Consider the following 17,493-nt stretch of genomic DNA (forward strand, 5'->3'; position numbering starts at 1 on the left):
TCGCAGCCGATAGATTCCCTCAAGTTTCAACTGATGAAACAATACACACTTTGTCTGCTTTCATCAGAACTGCTAATCCTATAGCAAATAAAAATTTAGTACATATCAGAATTTTACAATTAGTTGATATCAAAACAGTCAAACCAAGCAAAAGATTAAAGTAAAAACAAACAGATCATAACAAACAGGTTGATCAAAATATCCCATGGAACCTGCGTATATAAGCTTCAGACACCCTGAGCCGTATTCACAACAAAATCAATGGGAACCCACATGCAAAACAAGATTTCCATGGATGTTGCAGCTGATAGCAGTTCGCTTAACTCTCTCTCCTTTTCTGGCCTCATTTGTATTCAAGATCAGCAATCTAAGTCTCCTCCCAACAGAGCGTACCAGAATAACAAAGATGACCAAGAGTTTGAGTTTGTTTCGGGTACACCTGGTACAAGTCCTCACAACTTGAAGAAAAATTCCCATCCTGACATGGCCATCTCTGATAGTCATCTCCCGCCACTAGAATTCTTACTGAAATCAGGACAATCTCAGGCAGCCAACAAGCCAGGCAACAAACAGTTACGACCAGCATCTAGTGGCAGTAGCAAGATGCCAATTGGCAACCATGCCGATCATTCAAAAGATTCTCATAGATCAAACCGAAAAGTGATAAATCAAGTTAAAAAGGGAAGCACTTCTTCAAGATCTTGGTTTGGCCAGAAATTATTCCAATCATTTGTTTCCCCATGCAGGGAATGCCATGCAGTGAGGCCAACAATGAAAGCACATACCGTGCCATGAGAAAGTACCAAGTTAAATTAATGCAAGTCTATTCTTTCCTTTGAAATTTTTCAAAATTGAATTTGCCACCTGAGATAAAAGAGTTGTCAGAAACAACCAAGATTTTTAGAGTTGGAATAATTGAATAAAGTTACATACAGAGGTTTTACTTTTCTCAAAACAAATGAAATTCTACTATGTAGTTATGGAACTAAATGGTCACTGCATCACTAGATAGCTGTATTCCTAACTTACCATTTTCGCATAAGTTCAGTAAAGTACCAGTCTCTCTCACCTAACAACTCCATTAATATACAAGCCTAAACAACTTGACAATATAAATTACGGCATTCTAAAGAAAATCACAGGGGCAGTCAGAAGCAAGATTTGGAGATAGCTTTCCCAAGAGTTTCCAGGTGTTAATGACCATAGTTTTCTAAATTTAGCAGATATCCCTATGAGAGGGTATCTTTCACCTTAATGGAATGCATATTAAGTTGTACACAAAGTCTTATAATAGACCTTGACACATTACTTCACACAATAGTCTATTTGCAAATCCAATTCTCATTCAAACCTTAATAAAAGGAAAAATTACAGGATAAAGCGTTCTCTAAATCAGTAGCAAAAAGTCGTTTTATTTTTTTCTTTTAATCACATAAAAACTGACCCATGAATTTTGAAGCCATTCTAGTTGTACCTATAGTGATTTAAGCCACAACATTATTTAGGCAAACTTATAACAACAAAATCATCAGGGGAAGGAGCAAAAATTTAAAGCAACTGCTTAGGGATGTCTATATTAAATCACTAAAGAAAAGGTAAGCCTTAAGCAATATGATATGAGTACCTCTCTCTTTAGATCTCCTTCTACAAGTGTGGCAACAATGTAGAGAAGCAACATGCACATATCATCAGTAAAAACAGAAATCTGAAAACCAAAGATAACAGAGCAAGATAAGCCGTAAAGATGATCAAGCAGAAGTAATCTGCCATAAAACTGCCCGATATTTTACACCAGCTTGATCCATAATCCTAAAGTATAAGATACCATAAATATCAATATTCATATTATTAGAACCACAAACCTGAAGTTTCACATTAAAAGTCACCTAAAGTTTATCAAAAAACTCCAAGGTACCATGGAATGAGTTCAAACATTTTTACAACTCATACCGTGTACCCATAAAACATCTTGAAAAGCTGAGTTCAAGACTAGCTGCTAGGGAGTCCCATTAACAGAAAACGTTTAAGTGATCTTACATAAGTCCAACTCAAACACAATCAGTTAAGCATAAAATTGCAATTAACTGTTCCATTGGACTAATAGAAAGCTTAACTCAAGCTCCTTAGGAGAATTCCCAACATGCAGGCCAAGAAGGTTAACATACTCTTTTAGACTGTACCAACTATTAGTAAGGCACATATGTTGTAGAAATTTGTTCAACACACATCTAATAATGGAAACAAAAATATAATTTGTGAAAAAATTTCAGGAGAAAAATCCCAACACTTCCATGATGCTCAGTTTAATATGTTGAACATAGCCTCAAACAAATTGTTTAGGACTTGCCGTATTTATGTACAAATACATAAGCATTCTGCCTAGCATCTCAAGATTTGCTGTATTTATCAACATATCCCTGCAAAATAGAAGAACCAGTGTCAATTCGATGAATGAATAACACTAAAAAGGTACAAATACTAAATCCTAGTACACCTAATTGAAGGGAAAAGCAACATTCACACTTAAAAAAATCTAAATTTTGATTGAAGAAAAGGGGTGGGGTGGGGACTGGTTTCAGTAACAACACAACTTTAAATTTACATCTTGCCTAGTATATTCTAGCTCTCAAATCAAAGACTCTCACCTGAACAAGCTTTGCTATTTTTGGTTGGGATGAAGAAAGATACTGCTTAACTGATTCAAAGGTGATTGGAATTTGATGAGGCTGTATGGCGCCAAGAACCTTGTCAACTGCTTTTTTGACTATTGTGTTATGAGCATCTCTATTGAGATGACCCTCACGCCAAGTTGGTTTCAACAGTTCTTTAATTAAATCTACAAGAGCAGCACGGAAATGCTTCATTGCTTTTGACTCTTTGTGTGGATCCCCATCTGCCTTATGCTCAACATCTATTTCATTCTTTTCTCTACCCCTGCCTACTTTTAAGTCTTTTTTGCATCTAGACCCATCTCTTTGATGTCTACCATCAAGATCAGTATCAATTTTATTTGCCTTTGAAATGTCTTTGACATGAGAGGCAACCGAGGAAATCTCTTCTTTAACCAGTGTTCCATTTTGCATGTCAGCTGCAGAAGTTCCATCATTTGCATCAGTTGTGAGCGAATCTTTTCCAGAGTTGTGGTAATTGTTGTCGACCAAACTTTCAGGGTATCTATTATGACAAGATGCAATTTTTTTATCACCATTACATTCAGGGACCACTGGCCCTGTTGATGTAGAATCACCATATGTTGGTGGATATGTTACATTCAGGAGGGATGGACCTTGACTAGAGAAAGAAAATTTAAGAGACCTCTCTCCTGCATTGGACATATCAATGCTATCACGAAGAGGATTGTACTGGCCTCGTGGGGGTGATATGCTAGAAGTGACAAAAAAGGATGGTCGAAAAGGTACTGATGGTTCCCAATCATCTGAAGAAATTTTTATTCTATAATCAGCAACGTGCAATGGATCCCTGGCAATATCATTCAGATGAAAGTTGTCGTGTTCAGACCTGGAGAAGGGAGAAGAGCTTTGCAGCAAAGAAGACAGTCTGGAAGTATCATGCTCTCTGTCACTGTCCGACACCTTTTGAGCACCAAAAGAGCATGCACTCAAAGAAGAACCAAAAGGAAAGGATCCCATCCATGTTGAGACACAATAAGCTCGATTTTCACTATATGTATTGCCCAATGATGTAACTGAGCCACTTAATGAAGATCTGTACTCAGGAAGAAAACTATTTCTCAAGGTAGAACTACCTCTGTCACTCAGTGAAGCAGGCTTGGTATAACTATCAGCAGGCAAATTCTGACCTATACTATTTAGTCTTACATCCTTAGATGGTCCCAAATCATCTATGGATGCAGAAAATTGCTGAGAGGCAGGGGAAGTGCCCATTAATTTATCCTTACTCTGGAGTAAAGAGAACTTATTAATTTCATGAAATGGATGCAACCGTTGGTTTTCATCATGTCCAGATGGCAGGACTCTTTCTGAAAAGAAATGAGAAGACAATGCAGTCTTATTTTCAACTGATGAAGGCAGTGTATCAGTAGAACCAGGTGATCTTGATCTTTCAGCAGCATTATCAAAACCTGATGTAAGGTGCTTATTAGAATATCATTGTAGAGAGGTTCTGGATCACAAAAACAGGAAATATTTCGTACCTTCATCAAGCTGAACAGCTCCTTTCACATCTGCTGTAGCTACATCTACCTCAGGCTGTTGTCTAGGATTATTCCCACTATCTTTTATGTGAAGAAATCTACATGAACTTCCTTTGATACACCACCCTCTAGCAAAAAAGTCACAGATAATTGCAGGGCGTTTGCTCCCACTGTCCAACTCAGCACCAGGGGACAGACTTCCAGTACTAGTCTGAGGAGCAGCGGATCTGTAAAACCTATTGATTAGAAAATTAATAGATGTATAATCTTGGGAAGGCAGAAATTTACTGGAAAAGAGGACATAACAAGCAGCTTAGATTCAATCTATGTTATAAAGGCATATAGGTATCACCACACCTTGATTTAATCTTCCTTTTATCATCCTCTGATTGCAAGTTCATTTGCTTACTCTTTTCCTTAAAACCTTTAACATCATTAACTCCTCCTGAGTGATATCTGACTGGGATTGTAATGACTACCTCTTTGCCAGCAACACTGGAATGTATCTCACTGATAACTGAATGACTCTTGCTATTACTTTGCTGTTCACAGTGGTTTTCAGGGGCTTTTGTTTGTAAGATGACTCGAGCATCTTTTTCACTAACCACATACTGTTGAGTTGCTTTTTCTTTTGCAGGCTGTTTTCCAGATATTGGATACTTGGAACCCTCATAGTTCATACATATATCCTCCTTTTGAGTCACCAATGGCTCATTTAGAAGAATAGAAAAGGCAAGGCTTTTAGATGGTACCCTTGTTTCAGACTTTCCAGGAGTAAAAGAACCTGATTCTAGGCATCCATTATGCCCCTTGGACTCCAGAATATTACTAGCATCTACATGGAAGAAAAACTCAATCAAGACGACAAGTAAATGAAATTTAAGGTCACATTATGAAAAAGTACTCAATCAGATCCTACAAAAGATGAAGCCTGGGAATTATATTTTGTTTTCTTATAATCTGGAGACTAACATTTAATTTCCAAGCCAAGGGAAAAAGAAAATAAATTGAGGTATCTGCACTGCTGCTTCATTGCAGTACTGCAGAAACAAGTGAAAGATAGACCAATTCAGCTGATACTAACACAACAAGCATAAAGCACCAAAGAACAAGCCCTACAGTAGAGAGAGGTGAGCAACATTGTATAACAGTATGTTATCGCTAATTGTAAACTAAAAAATGGGTATGACATTTCTAGGACTAAACGGACTTCAATAAAGGTAGCCGGAATAGAAAAAACCAATCACATGCTAAACATGCTAGACCGGGATCATGACCTCTAAAGGAAACAACCAGCAGAAGTCTTTTTTGCCAATGCCAAATGGCATTCGTACAGCATAGATGCCATCAGACGTTTTTCTCTAAATATATCAACCAAGACTGCCTCAAAAAGAAGAGAGGAAGTTCCTCATCTCACAAGCATCCCCTCCATGATTTTCAATCAGAAAATCCAAGTCTACAGATTCGTAAAGGTAATTCAATAACCACTACGTGGTGGGAGTAGGCACATGTAAATTTTCCAAGTTTGTTTCCAGGTGGGTTCAATGATCCACATATTGCTTTTCCAGTAATTGACAAGCCGCAGCATAGCTCAGCTCATCGATTGGCGTTTATAATTTAAAACTCAAAATGCAGTGGAAGACAAGCCAGAGATTTGACGAATAAGAATCATATGAACCATGAATACCAAGATACTTAGCTAGCCTCCATTGAAAACCAACATAGTTGTTGAATACTCATAAAAAGATTCTGATTTTTTTTATCGTGCACAAAATCATTAAACCTTTCTTCCAACATTGAGAATTAATGTTTTTATATCCTTTGCTCCTCCTGTAGCTATAATCTTCTAAGGCCAATACATGCAAATACTTAATCTCCTATTACAAGACTCAAATGTCATAAAACAAGAAACAAGGGTATCATCATCATCATCATCATCATCACCGTCATCATCATCCATACACGATCAACGTTCAGAATTAATCAATCAACCAGTCAATGGTTTAAGATTGACTAACCGTCTCGATTCGAAGACCCTTGCAAATCCCTTTCTTCTTCTTCTTCTTCATCGTCGTCGTCGATTTCCATATCGGAGCTGTTGATTTCTCGCTCGGTGGTCGAGGTGGCGCGTCGCTCATCGTCCCTCTCCGCGCGTGGAACAACGACGGAGGTTGACAGAGGCATTGCGGCTGGGCTCGGTACTTTTGACGGGGTCGTAAAAGGAAGAAAGAAAGGCAGAAAAAGGTGATAACGCGATGCTGAGCTGCGCACTCAAAGAGTGATTGTCTTTCATCTTTCTGCCATCTGGAGGTCGGTTATCACTTGGATGAGGACCCCACTAGCTTCTTCTCCACGCGCTTTTATTATCACTCTCTGGCTTTAGCCTTGCAAAGATTTGGACCATGGTCTTTGGGCCTTACTTTGGGTTTAAGTACTTGAAGAAATTGAAAAAATTTTAATTTAATTTCGCTATTTTATCACGAGGTATGGGTGTTTCTACATTTTTATTTAATTTTAAATAAGATGTAAGGAGATTTAAAGTAAATAATTCTCTTTTTTTCTCATTAAGAAGTAGAGAAAAATATGACTGAGTAAATACAAAATCTTTTCAAAATAAGAAAAGATGTAAATTATTATTCAAATTTTATCGTATTAATTATTTAAGTAGATTGTCATTTAAAAATTTTAATTGATATTGTTAATATTTTTCAAGACATCTCTTAATAGTATTTAGAATTTAGAAATTTTATTATCCTTATCTTTGAAATCAAAATAAGGTTTATGTAATGAAAATTGTGATTTGCTTATTTTATCTGGCTCCAAAGTCAACAAAGATTGCTCAAGTCTAGAAGACGGTTCTTAAATGTGAGGTAGACAAACGATCGAAGAGGAAGAATTTTCTATGAATAGATGAGACAATTAATTTAAAAGAATAATAATTAATAATTTTGTATCATGATTCAGTAATTAATGTATGTCTTTTTATATTTAAAAAAATCTTAAAATGAATAACTCTTAAAACTTTTATTTCTAAAATATTGCTTTAGGGTTGTTTTTTCCTTGTTCTATATATATAGAAATATTAAACATTGAATTACTTTTCACAAACATTATCTGCTACTCTCAATATATGAACTTGATGTTTCCACGTTAGGAATTTCGAGTTCTACATTTTGAAATGGATTTGGTCGTGATCTGCTTGTAAACTTGGTGAACATAAGAACCAAAACCCTCAGCACAAACGGCACTACGACTGCAATCAAAACGTAGCGGAAATGCACTTCTTCGGGGGTGATAGCGAAGATCGCAGAAGTATAAGTCGCGAGCATGGAAGCAGCAGCAACCCGTATCTCAAGTTGGAAAGGGAACCTGTGGGTGAGGGAGACGATAACGAATATCGACGTGGCAAAAGCTATGGTGTTGGATATCAAGAAAACATAAAACGCTCCTGGCTGAGATGCATAGATGGCTCTTCCTGCACGGTCGCTTCCATTCCCATCATCTTGCCAGACCCCTCCTGGAGGAGTGACTCCTGCTTGAAATGTTACCGTAGCGATTAGAGCGAACACTACGAGAAGATCATTCCGTGCTTGGGTTGGGGAGTCCTTGCTTTCTTCGAACTGGAAATATCTGAACCAGCTCCTGTTTATACCCACGGGAGGGCTGGACATTTTCTCGTAATGATGAAGAAGCAATAATGACTGTTCGGTATTAAATAGAGCATGGGGTTGGAATTGTTCTTCCTGATTAGCAATGCTTGTAATACAAGTCAATTTGGAAATTGATGCATGGTCTACGGTCTATGGTTTTCTGCACCCTAATTAAGACTCCAAAAGAAGTAGATGGCCAACACGTGGATTGCTGTTTGCTGACTAATTAAGGATCCCAAAGTTCTACACAAAAATAAATAAACAAGAACCCAAATGAAGGCTGTGAACAATACATGGATTTTCCAGGAAATTATTTGGATTGGCATTGAACAGAAATAACTCAGAGGAAAACCAGCAGTCCAACCATCTTCGGCTGCTACTTTTGATTTTTCATTTTTTCATCAGATTGCGGGGCAACGTAGTTATTGCGCCATTGGAGGGTTTGCTTGCTCCTATGTGTGGCTTGGTAAGCCAACTTTAAAAAGATCAACATCTAAGAAAAAATGGACCTTTTGTTGGGCTCAAGCCCTTATCTGCTGCCTGCTTGCTGTACCGTTTAGGACACAGGTCTAACAGGCCGGTTCTTGTGTCTGGGCCACATATAAAGAACCATACTTCATCCACAAGTCATCCTTCTGTTTCTTTTTTTAATTTATTTTGGAAAATGGAACTTCAATCATACGCAAAAGTATAGCGTTTGCTACAAATATCAAAGATTCCAAGGAACCCAATCCGATTAATTTAATGGAAAGTTAGCTGTCTGAAGTCTGAACTCAACGGAAGCAGCCACAGTCCCAAGAGATACACAACCCAGCAGGAGACTAACATGACGAACTTTATTACCTTTGATATTGAAATATAATTTAATCAAACATGCAGGCAAACCTGTCATGCTTAAGCCTAGCATGTGTTACCCCCAAACCACCCAGGGCCCAAGCCTACCTGCTTGGAAAGCGAGATCAGAGTTCTCTCTCTCTCTCTCTCTCTTCTTTGTTAAGTTTAGTAAATCAAAATCCATCACATTCCAATTCCATATAAAGCAGCATGGACGAGGGAGGAGATTGTTGCTTACTTTATTATAAGGCTGGTTTACAAGCTTATTAGTATTTTATATACTCTTTCATATTATAGTTAAAAAAAATGCAAAAGGGGCAACGCTCGGTTGCTTTTACCTTATTTCGTGCTTGTCCTAATACAAATTAGACAAAATTACTTTGGTCCATGCATGCATGGGATTCAAGTCCATAACCAATTATAATCTCTTGTTATATATATCCACATAACTAAACAGACCAAACATCGTTTGTCATTAACAAAAATACACCAATAAAGAAACTTTTTATTAAAAATAATAATATTTTTTTATTTTTATATGTATTGTTGTAATGTATCACTCATTCACATTATGTGTAAGGTAAACCTAAACAACTTCAAGACAGGATTATTATGAATAGAGTTATAAACAAATTTGACATGCATGAGTGTTAATTATTTAAAAGATTTATATTTGATGTGTTATCGATTTTTAGTATCTATATATTATCATAGTGTTAATTTATAAATATGTAAAGTTAAAAAAATCAAAAGAATATTTATTTTTTAAGATTTTTAATTTTATATTAATTAATTAAATGATAATATTTAATTTACTGAAAATATATAGAGTAAAGTATCAATTATCAAATATAAACTTTTAATCTAAATTATGAAAAAGTAGGTGTTATTCTGTTCATAGTATATTGTTATTAAACCAACTGCTTTACCCAACCACATTTGATGTTTATTAAATGCCCCACAAATAGAAAGGTCCTCATTAAAGCATCAAATTATAAGACCTAACTGTCTATTACTGTAACCGTTAGACATAGTTAATGCATAGATAGTTATTTATGGTTTGCGCTTTTACTATAATAAAACTTTTTAAAATATTGAAATGTAAAATGTAAAATGTAAAATTAAAAAAAAACATAAATAGCTATATCTTGTTAGCATATATATATATTACTTTGAAAAATTAAAAAAGGGAAAATTAATTTAACATTTAAATAGAAATTATATCATAAATGCAAACAAAGTTCTTCATTAAATGAACTGGTTGGTTTAAATTTAACACACGCTTCAATGCCATTGTCACTTTATTATTTCAACTGCAAATAATTTCAAATTTCCATGCAGACGACCACCATGTATTTGTAATGATGAAGTCTAGCAAACTATTGCTTGTAATGGGGGGCCGGGGAAAGAAATCCTCATTTAGTTTTTCCAGAAAACAAAAATGATAGAACCAGACTCTGGCAATTGACCCGATTTCTTCGTTAAGTTGCTTGATGCTTACTTTTGGCACAGGACACTCCGCGGATTGCGCACCAATTCTTGCCTGTATATTTAGAGGTCAAAAAGTTGGCAAAATAAACTGCTCCACTCTGCCTGGGCAGCAGCCTCGACCATCCGATCAGAAGTCGAAAAATAAACCTATAAGGTTATTTACGTAAATTCATGCATCAGCCAACGAATTTTCCCATTCGTCCCCGTGAACTATTGCACTCTTCGCCTCGTCACGTGGCTTTTGTCGTCTGCTCCACGATGGCATATCTTACGTGGGAATAGCAAAAAAAAAGAATGAAAAAGTAATTGGACATAGCAACTACCTCCTCCCACCAGCCCGCAAGCATCCTCTTACATCACCACCAGTAATATGTGGTGGGCCCCGCATATTAAATCTCAACCATCAATCAATTCCGTAGCAATTCCGACGTAGACTGAACATATGCCTATCACCTTTTAGCGCCGTCCGATTAAAAGGTCCATTAACGATTGATCAAGCTCACTGGTACATTAATATCACCTAATCCGTTTCACGAGTCAACTTAAGCAGGAAAAAATTAAAACTTTTCAACTGTTTTGCTGCAAGCACGTCCCCAGCACATTACTAAAAACACAGGCACACAGGCACACACACACACTCTCTCTCTCTCTCTCTCTCTCCCTCTCTTAAAAGCTAGAAAAAGAAAAAGATGGGGAGGATGTGAAATGAGGCCATAGCGGAAGAAGGAAAAAGAAAAAAAAAAAAAGGAAAAGCAGACAAAGAAGAAGCAAAACGAAGCTTAAGCTACGCTAAAGATGCTGAGATTTACTCTCTTATGGCTTCTCGTTTTCTTTTTATCTCTTTCTTCATCTTCAGCTCGGCCTGGTTAGCTTCCATTACTTTTTTGTTATTTTTTTTTTTAATTTGTGATTTAATTTTGTTGTTTGGATTGGTTTTCTGGTTGCTTGGAGAGGCGGTTAGGTGCTTTTCAATAGTTGGATTATTTGCATTTTGATTGAGCTCCTTATAAACGAGTCTTGATTTCTATAATTGAGTTTATGGTTCATTTTTTCTTCGGACCATTGGCTGGTTTCTGAATTATGAACTTTTTGTTTAGCGTTGATGTTGATGAGTTGTGAGATTGATTCGACAGTAACGAAATCGGGACATACGAATTTTTTTTGTGTGGAAATTTGAAGTTAAAAATGTCTGGATCAAAGTAAAAAGGTAGTTGATCGGTTTGGATCCCTTTTGAATGCGAGAAAATGTAGGAAAATGATCGAGAGAAAATTTTAATTAATTGTTTTTTATATTATGTTTGACATTTGACTGGAAGTAATGAAGGAATTAAGCTACACATTAATTAAACAAAGCAAAGGAAAGAAAACAATTCTTCAATGGCCAAACAGGGGAATGGTATGGATTGGTTGTGGATTCTGTAGGTATGCTTGTCTGCTACATGCTGCTGTGAGTCATCGCTTCTTACAGAATGTTAGTAAACTGACACTATACTGCATTAGAACTTTTTCTTGTGAAATAAGAGAACAAAAAGAGTAATGTGGAGATTTCAGGTGGAATAACTTATCATATGTGCACTAACCATTTTGCAGCAATGAATTGTAGCTTACATTTTGTGAATAAGAGAGTATTTGCTTTTCATGTTTGTTTCTTATAATTTCTTCTTATTTAGTTGGTTTTTGATACAAAACTTAGTCATGTTGTCTTACTACAGCACCATTTGCTATGCGCATAAGCTGTGGGGCTCGTCAAAATGTCCAAACCCCTCCAACCTATGCACGTTGGTTCAAAGATTTTGCATACACAGGAGGAATTCCAGCCAATGCAACAAGACCAAGTTTCGTCACTCCTCCACTAAAAACACTTCGCTATTTCCCTCTATCCGAAGGTCCAGAAAATTGCTACAATCTTAAGAGAGTACCAAAGGGACACTATTCTGTTAGGGTCTTCTTTGGATTAGTTGCGCAGCCTGATTCTGACAATGAGCCTCTATTTGACGTATCTGTTGAAGGCACCTTGATTCACTCTTTGAAATCAGGTTGGACTAGCCATGATGACCAGGTGTTTGCTGAAGCCCTGGTGTTTCTTTTAGATGGCACAGTATCTATTTGCTTCCATAGCACTGGTCACGGAGATCCAGCAATTATTTCTATTGAAATTCTTCAAGTTGATGATAGAGCATACTATTTTGGTCTAGAGTGGGGTAAAGGTGTAATCCTGAAAACAACTTCAAGACTGACTTGTGGCACATCAAAGCCAAAATTTGATGAAGATTACAGTGGGGATCATTGGGGTGGAGATAGATTTTGGCACCCCATCAGGACTTTTGGCCAAAATGCTGATGAACCTAGATCAACTGAAAGTGGCATTAAAAAGGCTTCAGATGCACCAAACTTCTATCCAGAAGCCCTTTACCAAAGTGCAATTGTTAGTACTGATAGTCAGCCAGATTTAGCTTATACAATTGATGTGGAACCCAATAAGAACTACTCAATATGGTTACACTTTGCAGAGATTGATGCTTCAATCAGTGGTGCTGGGAAAAGGGTATTTGATGTGCTGATAAATGGTGACACTGTATTTGAAAACATAGATGTTGTGGACATGAGTGGGGACCGCTATACTGCACTTGTGCTTAACACAACTGTTGCTCTTAGTGGGAGGACTCTGACTATAACCCTGCGCCCCAAAAAGGCCAATCATGCTATCCTTAATGCCATTGAAGTCTTTCAGGTTATAGGCGCTGAGTCCAAAACTTCTCCAGAAGAAGGTAATGCTTGCTTCTATTAATTCTGCCGACAGTTTATTCTGTGTGTGATAGGACCCAGTATTGGAAATTGTTCTTTTTACTGCTGATGAGCAACGTTCTTTTTGGAAGGTGGTAGAAACTTACTAACTTGTTAATAATTCCCGATTCTAGTTAGGGCTTTACAGGCATTGAAGAAAGCACTGGGGCTTCCTAATCGTTTTGGGTGGAATGGAGACCCATGTGTTCCCAAGGAGCATCCATGGAGTGGAGCAGATTGTCATTTTGACAAATCTGGCAGCAAGTGGTTCATTGATGGCCTGTACATTCTTGATCTTTTGCCTAATCTATGAGTTTTATTATTGTTTTCATATCATCTCGTCTTTTCCATTTTCGTCTGTTCATATAACGATATTTTTTAGGAAACTGATGCCTATGCTATGGCCTCTTCCATTGTTCTTGATATTATAGCTTCTATTCATATTTAATTTTCGGTAAAATGATGACAAAAAAAAGAATTCTAACATAGACAATCTACAGAACCAGTAAGCATGCAAGTTTCCACCTTAAGGAAGCTGTTAATGTAAACTGTTTTCAGCTTTTTGCTATCATGCTGTAGAGTTTGCATTCTTAAGCTTTAACCTATCATTCTAGCTTGTTGGTGTCTTGTTCAAATAAATAGTGAGAACATGTGTGATATACACAAAGACAGACACACGTACACACCCAACAACCTGTGTTGAAGTCTTTTGCCTTCTATCACGACCACTTTATTTTCTCCCTAAAAGGTCTCTCATATCTTGCATTAGTTTTTTATTAACACCACTGCTTGTTTAGATATGAGAAGCAAGTGTACATTGAAGCTGCTTTCATTTGATCTGGTTTCCCTACTATACTCTTTCCATTTGGTTTTCCCTAATTCATTCAGCCTGAATTTTCTGCACTTTATTCATTTCTACATCATCTGTGACCCCTAAAGTTCTAGATACTGTGGATGCATGAATGACTAAATACACCAGAAAGTGTTTCCTAGTAGGGGTGCACATGTCTACATATAGCAAATGTTTCCTAGAATATAAATGTTTTAATTGCAACCTTATGATGAGATTCATGCTAAGCTTAAAATACAGAGTCTTCATCAGTTTTACTGGTATATTATAAGTAATTGCCTTTTGATTTCTGCATGACCAGTGGTCTTGACAACCAAGGTCTAAGGGGTTTCTTGCCTAATGACATATCCAAGCTACATCACCTGCAAAGCCTGTAAGTACAAATAGTTCTCCATCACTTTCATTCCAATTGCTTTTATTTGTTATTTTGTGCATGAATCATGATCTGAGGACAGGTTCTGTTTCTGCCTCGTCAGTTTGTTGTTATAGATCTTTGTAATATAGGAGCATTGTCAAAAATTATTTGCCCTTGTTTGCTTTCACAAACTGTTGCCAATTTTGAACTTATTTTAAATTTTACAATAGATGAACCTCCTATAGGCCATATGTATGTTTCTCTGGTTTATGGTGTACTTGGCTTCGACAGAAACTTGAGTGGAAACACAATTCATGGGGCCATTCCATCGTCACTTGGAACAGTCACCAGCTTGGAAGTACTGTAAGTGTAGCATAATTTCTTGTCCTTGAAGATAATTTTGATGGTATTAACTCCTACATGTCACATACAAGACTCTTTAAATAAGATAACTTTTAACTGTTAGGACCTGCTATGTCACTTTCATATATAGGACAACTTTTGTCTATTTTTTCCATGAATGATAGATTCTGCTTAAGTTGTTCGTTCCCTTTCATCTTTAAAGACAAAAACGCTGCAGTGGTGGGATGAGTTTATGCAAGGACCCAAAACATTTATTCATTAGAACTTTTATTTCCCAAGTTATCTGGTACTTAATGTAGACGTGCTATTGATTAAAACAATGTAGAACTTACTGAATGTAACCTTGTTCGTATTTTCTGCATGAACATCTGACATTCGGTTTGATATAAATCATCAAATCTAATATGTCGTTAGATCAATGATGAATTTGGGGAGTCATACTGTTAGTTACATTCTTCTGTCAATAGCCATCATGCTTGAAAGGATGCTAAACTTTGGATGCAAGATAATTTAAGTTCTTCTCTCAAAGACAAGTTGAATTTTAAGTCTAATGTAGGATTATGAAAAGCAAATATCTGTTCATTTATGTTTCCATAAACTTTATACATCTTATTGATATGATGTCTGAATAAAAATTGCAGGGATCTCTCCTACAATTTCCTCACTGATTCAATTCCTGAAAGCCTAGGACAGTTGACTGCACTACGCAAACTGTAAGATGTTCAACTGGTTGTTTAACCCTGGAATCTAAGCATATAAAGGAGTCTCATATAAGTTGTCATTTTGCAGAAATCTTAATGGCAACTCTCTGTCGGGAAGAGTCCCAGCTGCACTCGGAGGAAGGCTTTTGAATGGAGCTAGCTTCAAGTATGTTATCAGAATCTCATTAGTGTTGGTCTGAAGTGTTAACTCTATGAGGAATGAAGTTGCCACGTAGTGATGATAATTAAAGGGATACTTATATAAGATGAGAACAAGAGCATGCACTTACATTTCTGTTGTTGCAAGTTCTATACCAGATACTTACTCTAGTTGCATGCAGTTTTACTGATAATGCTGGTCTCTGTGGCATACCTGGACTACCTACATGTGGACCCCACCTCTCTGCTGGAGCGAAGGTTGGCATTGGATTTGGCGCATCTTTATCTTTCTTACTTCTTGTTATCTGTTCAGTGTGTTGGTGGAAAAGGCGGCAGAATATTCTTCGAGCACAACAGATTGCAGGTTAGTACCATCAGGATAAATCTCATAACAAATGTAACAACTTGATTTGGCCCAATAACCAGCTTGAATGTTAAAACTGTTGGAATTAGATCCCTTGGACTGGTTTAAACATGAGACATCCTTTGGTGATTAGCACATGCAATATTGCTCCTCTTACCACAAATATGGGCTGAAAAGTTAAATCACAGTTTGCAAAGCAGAAAAATACGCACACTATCACTCAAGCAACATTTATTGGGTTTCTTTCATTGTGTATTTATAGTTTGTTCTCTTTTGCAGCAAGAGGTGCTCCCTATGCAAAAGCAAGGACCCAATTATCGCATGATATCCAGATGTCAAGACATCATAATCATGGCCATGCTCGGACTGCTGTTGAGAATGGACCTAGCTTGCTATCATGACTAATACTCTGCTTCGTGTTTGGGTTGCTGGATTCTCATTTATTCAGGACCATGAATTGCGGAACCAACCTAGTTGATTTGGCCCTCACTTTATTTAGTTCAGGATGCTGCCTAATCTTCTCTCCGTTGGAAATCTCAGACTGGTAAAGATGCAAAAGCCCTACAGAATCACTTCTAAATGGTCAGATACCCCACTACTGACACACTAAATGCAGCAAAGTGAACCATCTTGTACATTGCTTCAAATTCTTTTTCAATCAATTTTGGCAAAAAATAATGTTGTAACATATTGAATAACAAGTGCATATACAAAGCCAAATATGTTTTACCTAATGCCTTCGTCCCCCGCTCCCCCACCCCAAACCTTGTCTATACTGAATTCCAAAAGGAAACCGATGTCTACTGGCTTCATCAGGTCATGGCAGAAAGGAAACCGGGGACACTCAAAAGTTGTAAGCTTATTTTAGTCGTTTGAATTCATTCTTATTGGTTCTCACATGTTCAAATTTCTTGATTTTCTTTCTCCTTTTTTCAAGAGACTCGGTCTGTTTTTAGAGTGTCAGCAAATGTGTATGTGCAACTGGTCTGGTTTAACCGGTCCTCCATGTTCTTGTCCCACAAATCTATAAGAGACATGTTTTCGCGGTTTACATGATGTTTGACTGTGTTGTGTGGTTGAAGGAAATTTGTTCTGCATGTTGGCCGACCGAACACACACTGTCAACATCTCAATGAAGTGCAAATAAAATTTATTTTAGGTTTTTGACTCTTCGAGGAAGTTGAATTTTGACGTCAAATCCGTATGGAATGACGTTATGCTTGGGTGGGATAGGACCGGGAATGGATGCGTCTAAATTTCAATTGAGCTGGGTGGACGGTTGGGCTTTGCACCAATGCAACCAAAATCCATCCTCCCAGTAATTTATTGTCATTTTGTACTGAAGAATTGTGCCCCCCTACATGGATTGCCGTTCAACACGTGTCATGATGCAACAACCTAAAAGACATTCAAAAATAAAAAATAAAAAATAAAAAGAAAACAAAACCAGGAAAATACCTTCACGTGACAATGTGTCAGTCACCTGCAGTCATTCACCCACATCAACCCGTCTCACCGTACACTCTTCCCAGTTTCCACTTTACCCATTCTTTCTCAGTTTCTCGACCCCTCCTCACCCAACCCAACATCTGGACCACCTTTTTTTGCCTGACTCCACGCCCTTGAAACCGCGTCAAACACGCCACCCCCCAAAATTAAACTCACTCAGTCCCCTCCAACCCAACTCGGTCCTGTCTCCTGCAACTCAGACACCTCCTTGTGTACCTTCCACGTGGGGTCTGCTGCCATCGCCCCCCCTTTCTGCTAC

The 17,493-nt window shown here is 37.3% G+C and overlaps 3 protein-coding genes and 1 pseudogene across 6 annotated transcripts in view; 3 read left to right on the forward strand and 1 right to left on the reverse strand.

The window, feature by feature from the left end:
• LOC110424340 (putative E3 ubiquitin-protein ligase RING1a) overlaps positions 1 to 13 on the forward strand; it is a 3,446-nt gene extending 3,433 nt beyond the window's left edge. The window contains exon 6 of the mRNA XM_089784887.1: positions 7 to 13. Coding sequence (XP_089641013.1) covers positions 7 to 13 — 7 coding nt within the window. The remainder of the gene's footprint in view (positions 1 to 6) is intronic.
• On the forward strand, positions 7 to 816 carry LOC149526682 (uncharacterized; annotated as a pseudogene).
• On the reverse strand, positions 733 to 6,561 carry FES1 (Zinc finger C-x8-C-x5-C-x3-H type family protein). Of its 4 annotated transcripts, XR_002445881.2 has the most exons (7): positions 6,193 to 6,561; positions 4,532 to 5,009; positions 4,175 to 4,410; positions 2,646 to 4,102; positions 2,348 to 2,417; positions 1,625 to 1,705; positions 733 to 864 (listed from the first exon to the last, which is right to left on the reverse strand). XR_002445881.2 is itself a non-coding variant. In XM_021438624.2 (6 exons), exons 1-5 carry the CDS (start codon positions 6,356 to 6,358, stop codon positions 2,388 to 2,390), a joined length of 2,367 nt encoding a protein of 788 aa, XP_021294299.1. In that variant the 5' UTR covers positions 6,359 to 6,561; the 3' UTR covers positions 795 to 1,705; positions 2,348 to 2,387. The 4 variants fall into 4 exon arrangements, 3 of the variants coding, with proteins under 3 accessions (XP_021294299.1, XP_021294298.1, XP_021294300.1); XM_021438624.2 differs by having other exon boundaries at positions 795 to 1,705; XM_021438623.2 differs by lacking the exons at positions 733 to 864; positions 1,625 to 1,705 and having other exon boundaries at positions 1,712 to 2,417.
• A 4,182-nt stretch (positions 6,562 to 10,743) lies between these two features.
• Positions 10,744 to 16,652, forward strand: RLP4 (receptor like protein 4). Its single transcript, XM_021439216.2, has 9 exons — positions 10,744 to 11,014; positions 11,862 to 12,917; positions 13,068 to 13,215; positions 14,085 to 14,156; positions 14,430 to 14,501; positions 15,143 to 15,214; positions 15,291 to 15,368; positions 15,544 to 15,725; positions 16,005 to 16,652. The coding sequence occupies exons 1-9, from the start codon at positions 10,945 to 10,947 to the stop codon at positions 16,124 to 16,126; spliced, it is 1,872 nt and encodes a 623-aa protein (XP_021294891.1). The 5' UTR covers positions 10,744 to 10,944; the 3' UTR covers positions 16,127 to 16,652.
• Positions 16,653 to 17,493: the final 841 nt, after the last annotated feature.

The sequence above is a fragment of the Theobroma umbraticum genome, unplaced genomic scaffold (genome assembly GCF_002168275.2).
Source record: "Theobroma umbraticum cultivar Fairchild unplaced genomic scaffold, ASM216827v3 scaffold_204.0, whole genome shotgun sequence".
Lineage (NCBI taxonomy): Eukaryota > Viridiplantae > Streptophyta > Magnoliopsida > Malvales > Malvaceae > Theobroma > Theobroma umbraticum.

Coding starts and splice junctions, on each gene's coding strand:
- FES1 (XM_021438624.2), bottom strand. CDS start 6,358: ATGCCTCTGTCAACCTCCGTCGTTGTTCCACGCGCGGAGAGGGACGAT. Junction 4,411..4,531: donor AAAAGGAAGATTAAATCAAG/GTGTGGTGATAC, acceptor TCTAATCAATAG/GTTTTACAGATCCGCTGCTC. Junction 4,103..4,174: donor AGCTGTTCAGCTTGATGAAG/GTACGAAATATT, acceptor ACCTTACATCAG/GTTTTGATAATGCTGCTGAA.
- RLP4 (XM_021439216.2), top strand. CDS start 10,945: ATGCTGAGATTTACTCTCTTATGGCTTCTCGTTTTCTTTTTATCTCTT. Junction 11,015..11,861: donor TTCATCTTCAGCTCGGCCTG/GTTAGCTTCCAT, acceptor GTCTTACTACAG/CACCATTTGCTATGCGCATA. Junction 15,369..15,543: donor TTGAATGGAGCTAGCTTCAA/GTATGTTATCAG, acceptor AGTTGCATGCAG/TTTTACTGATAATGCTGGTC.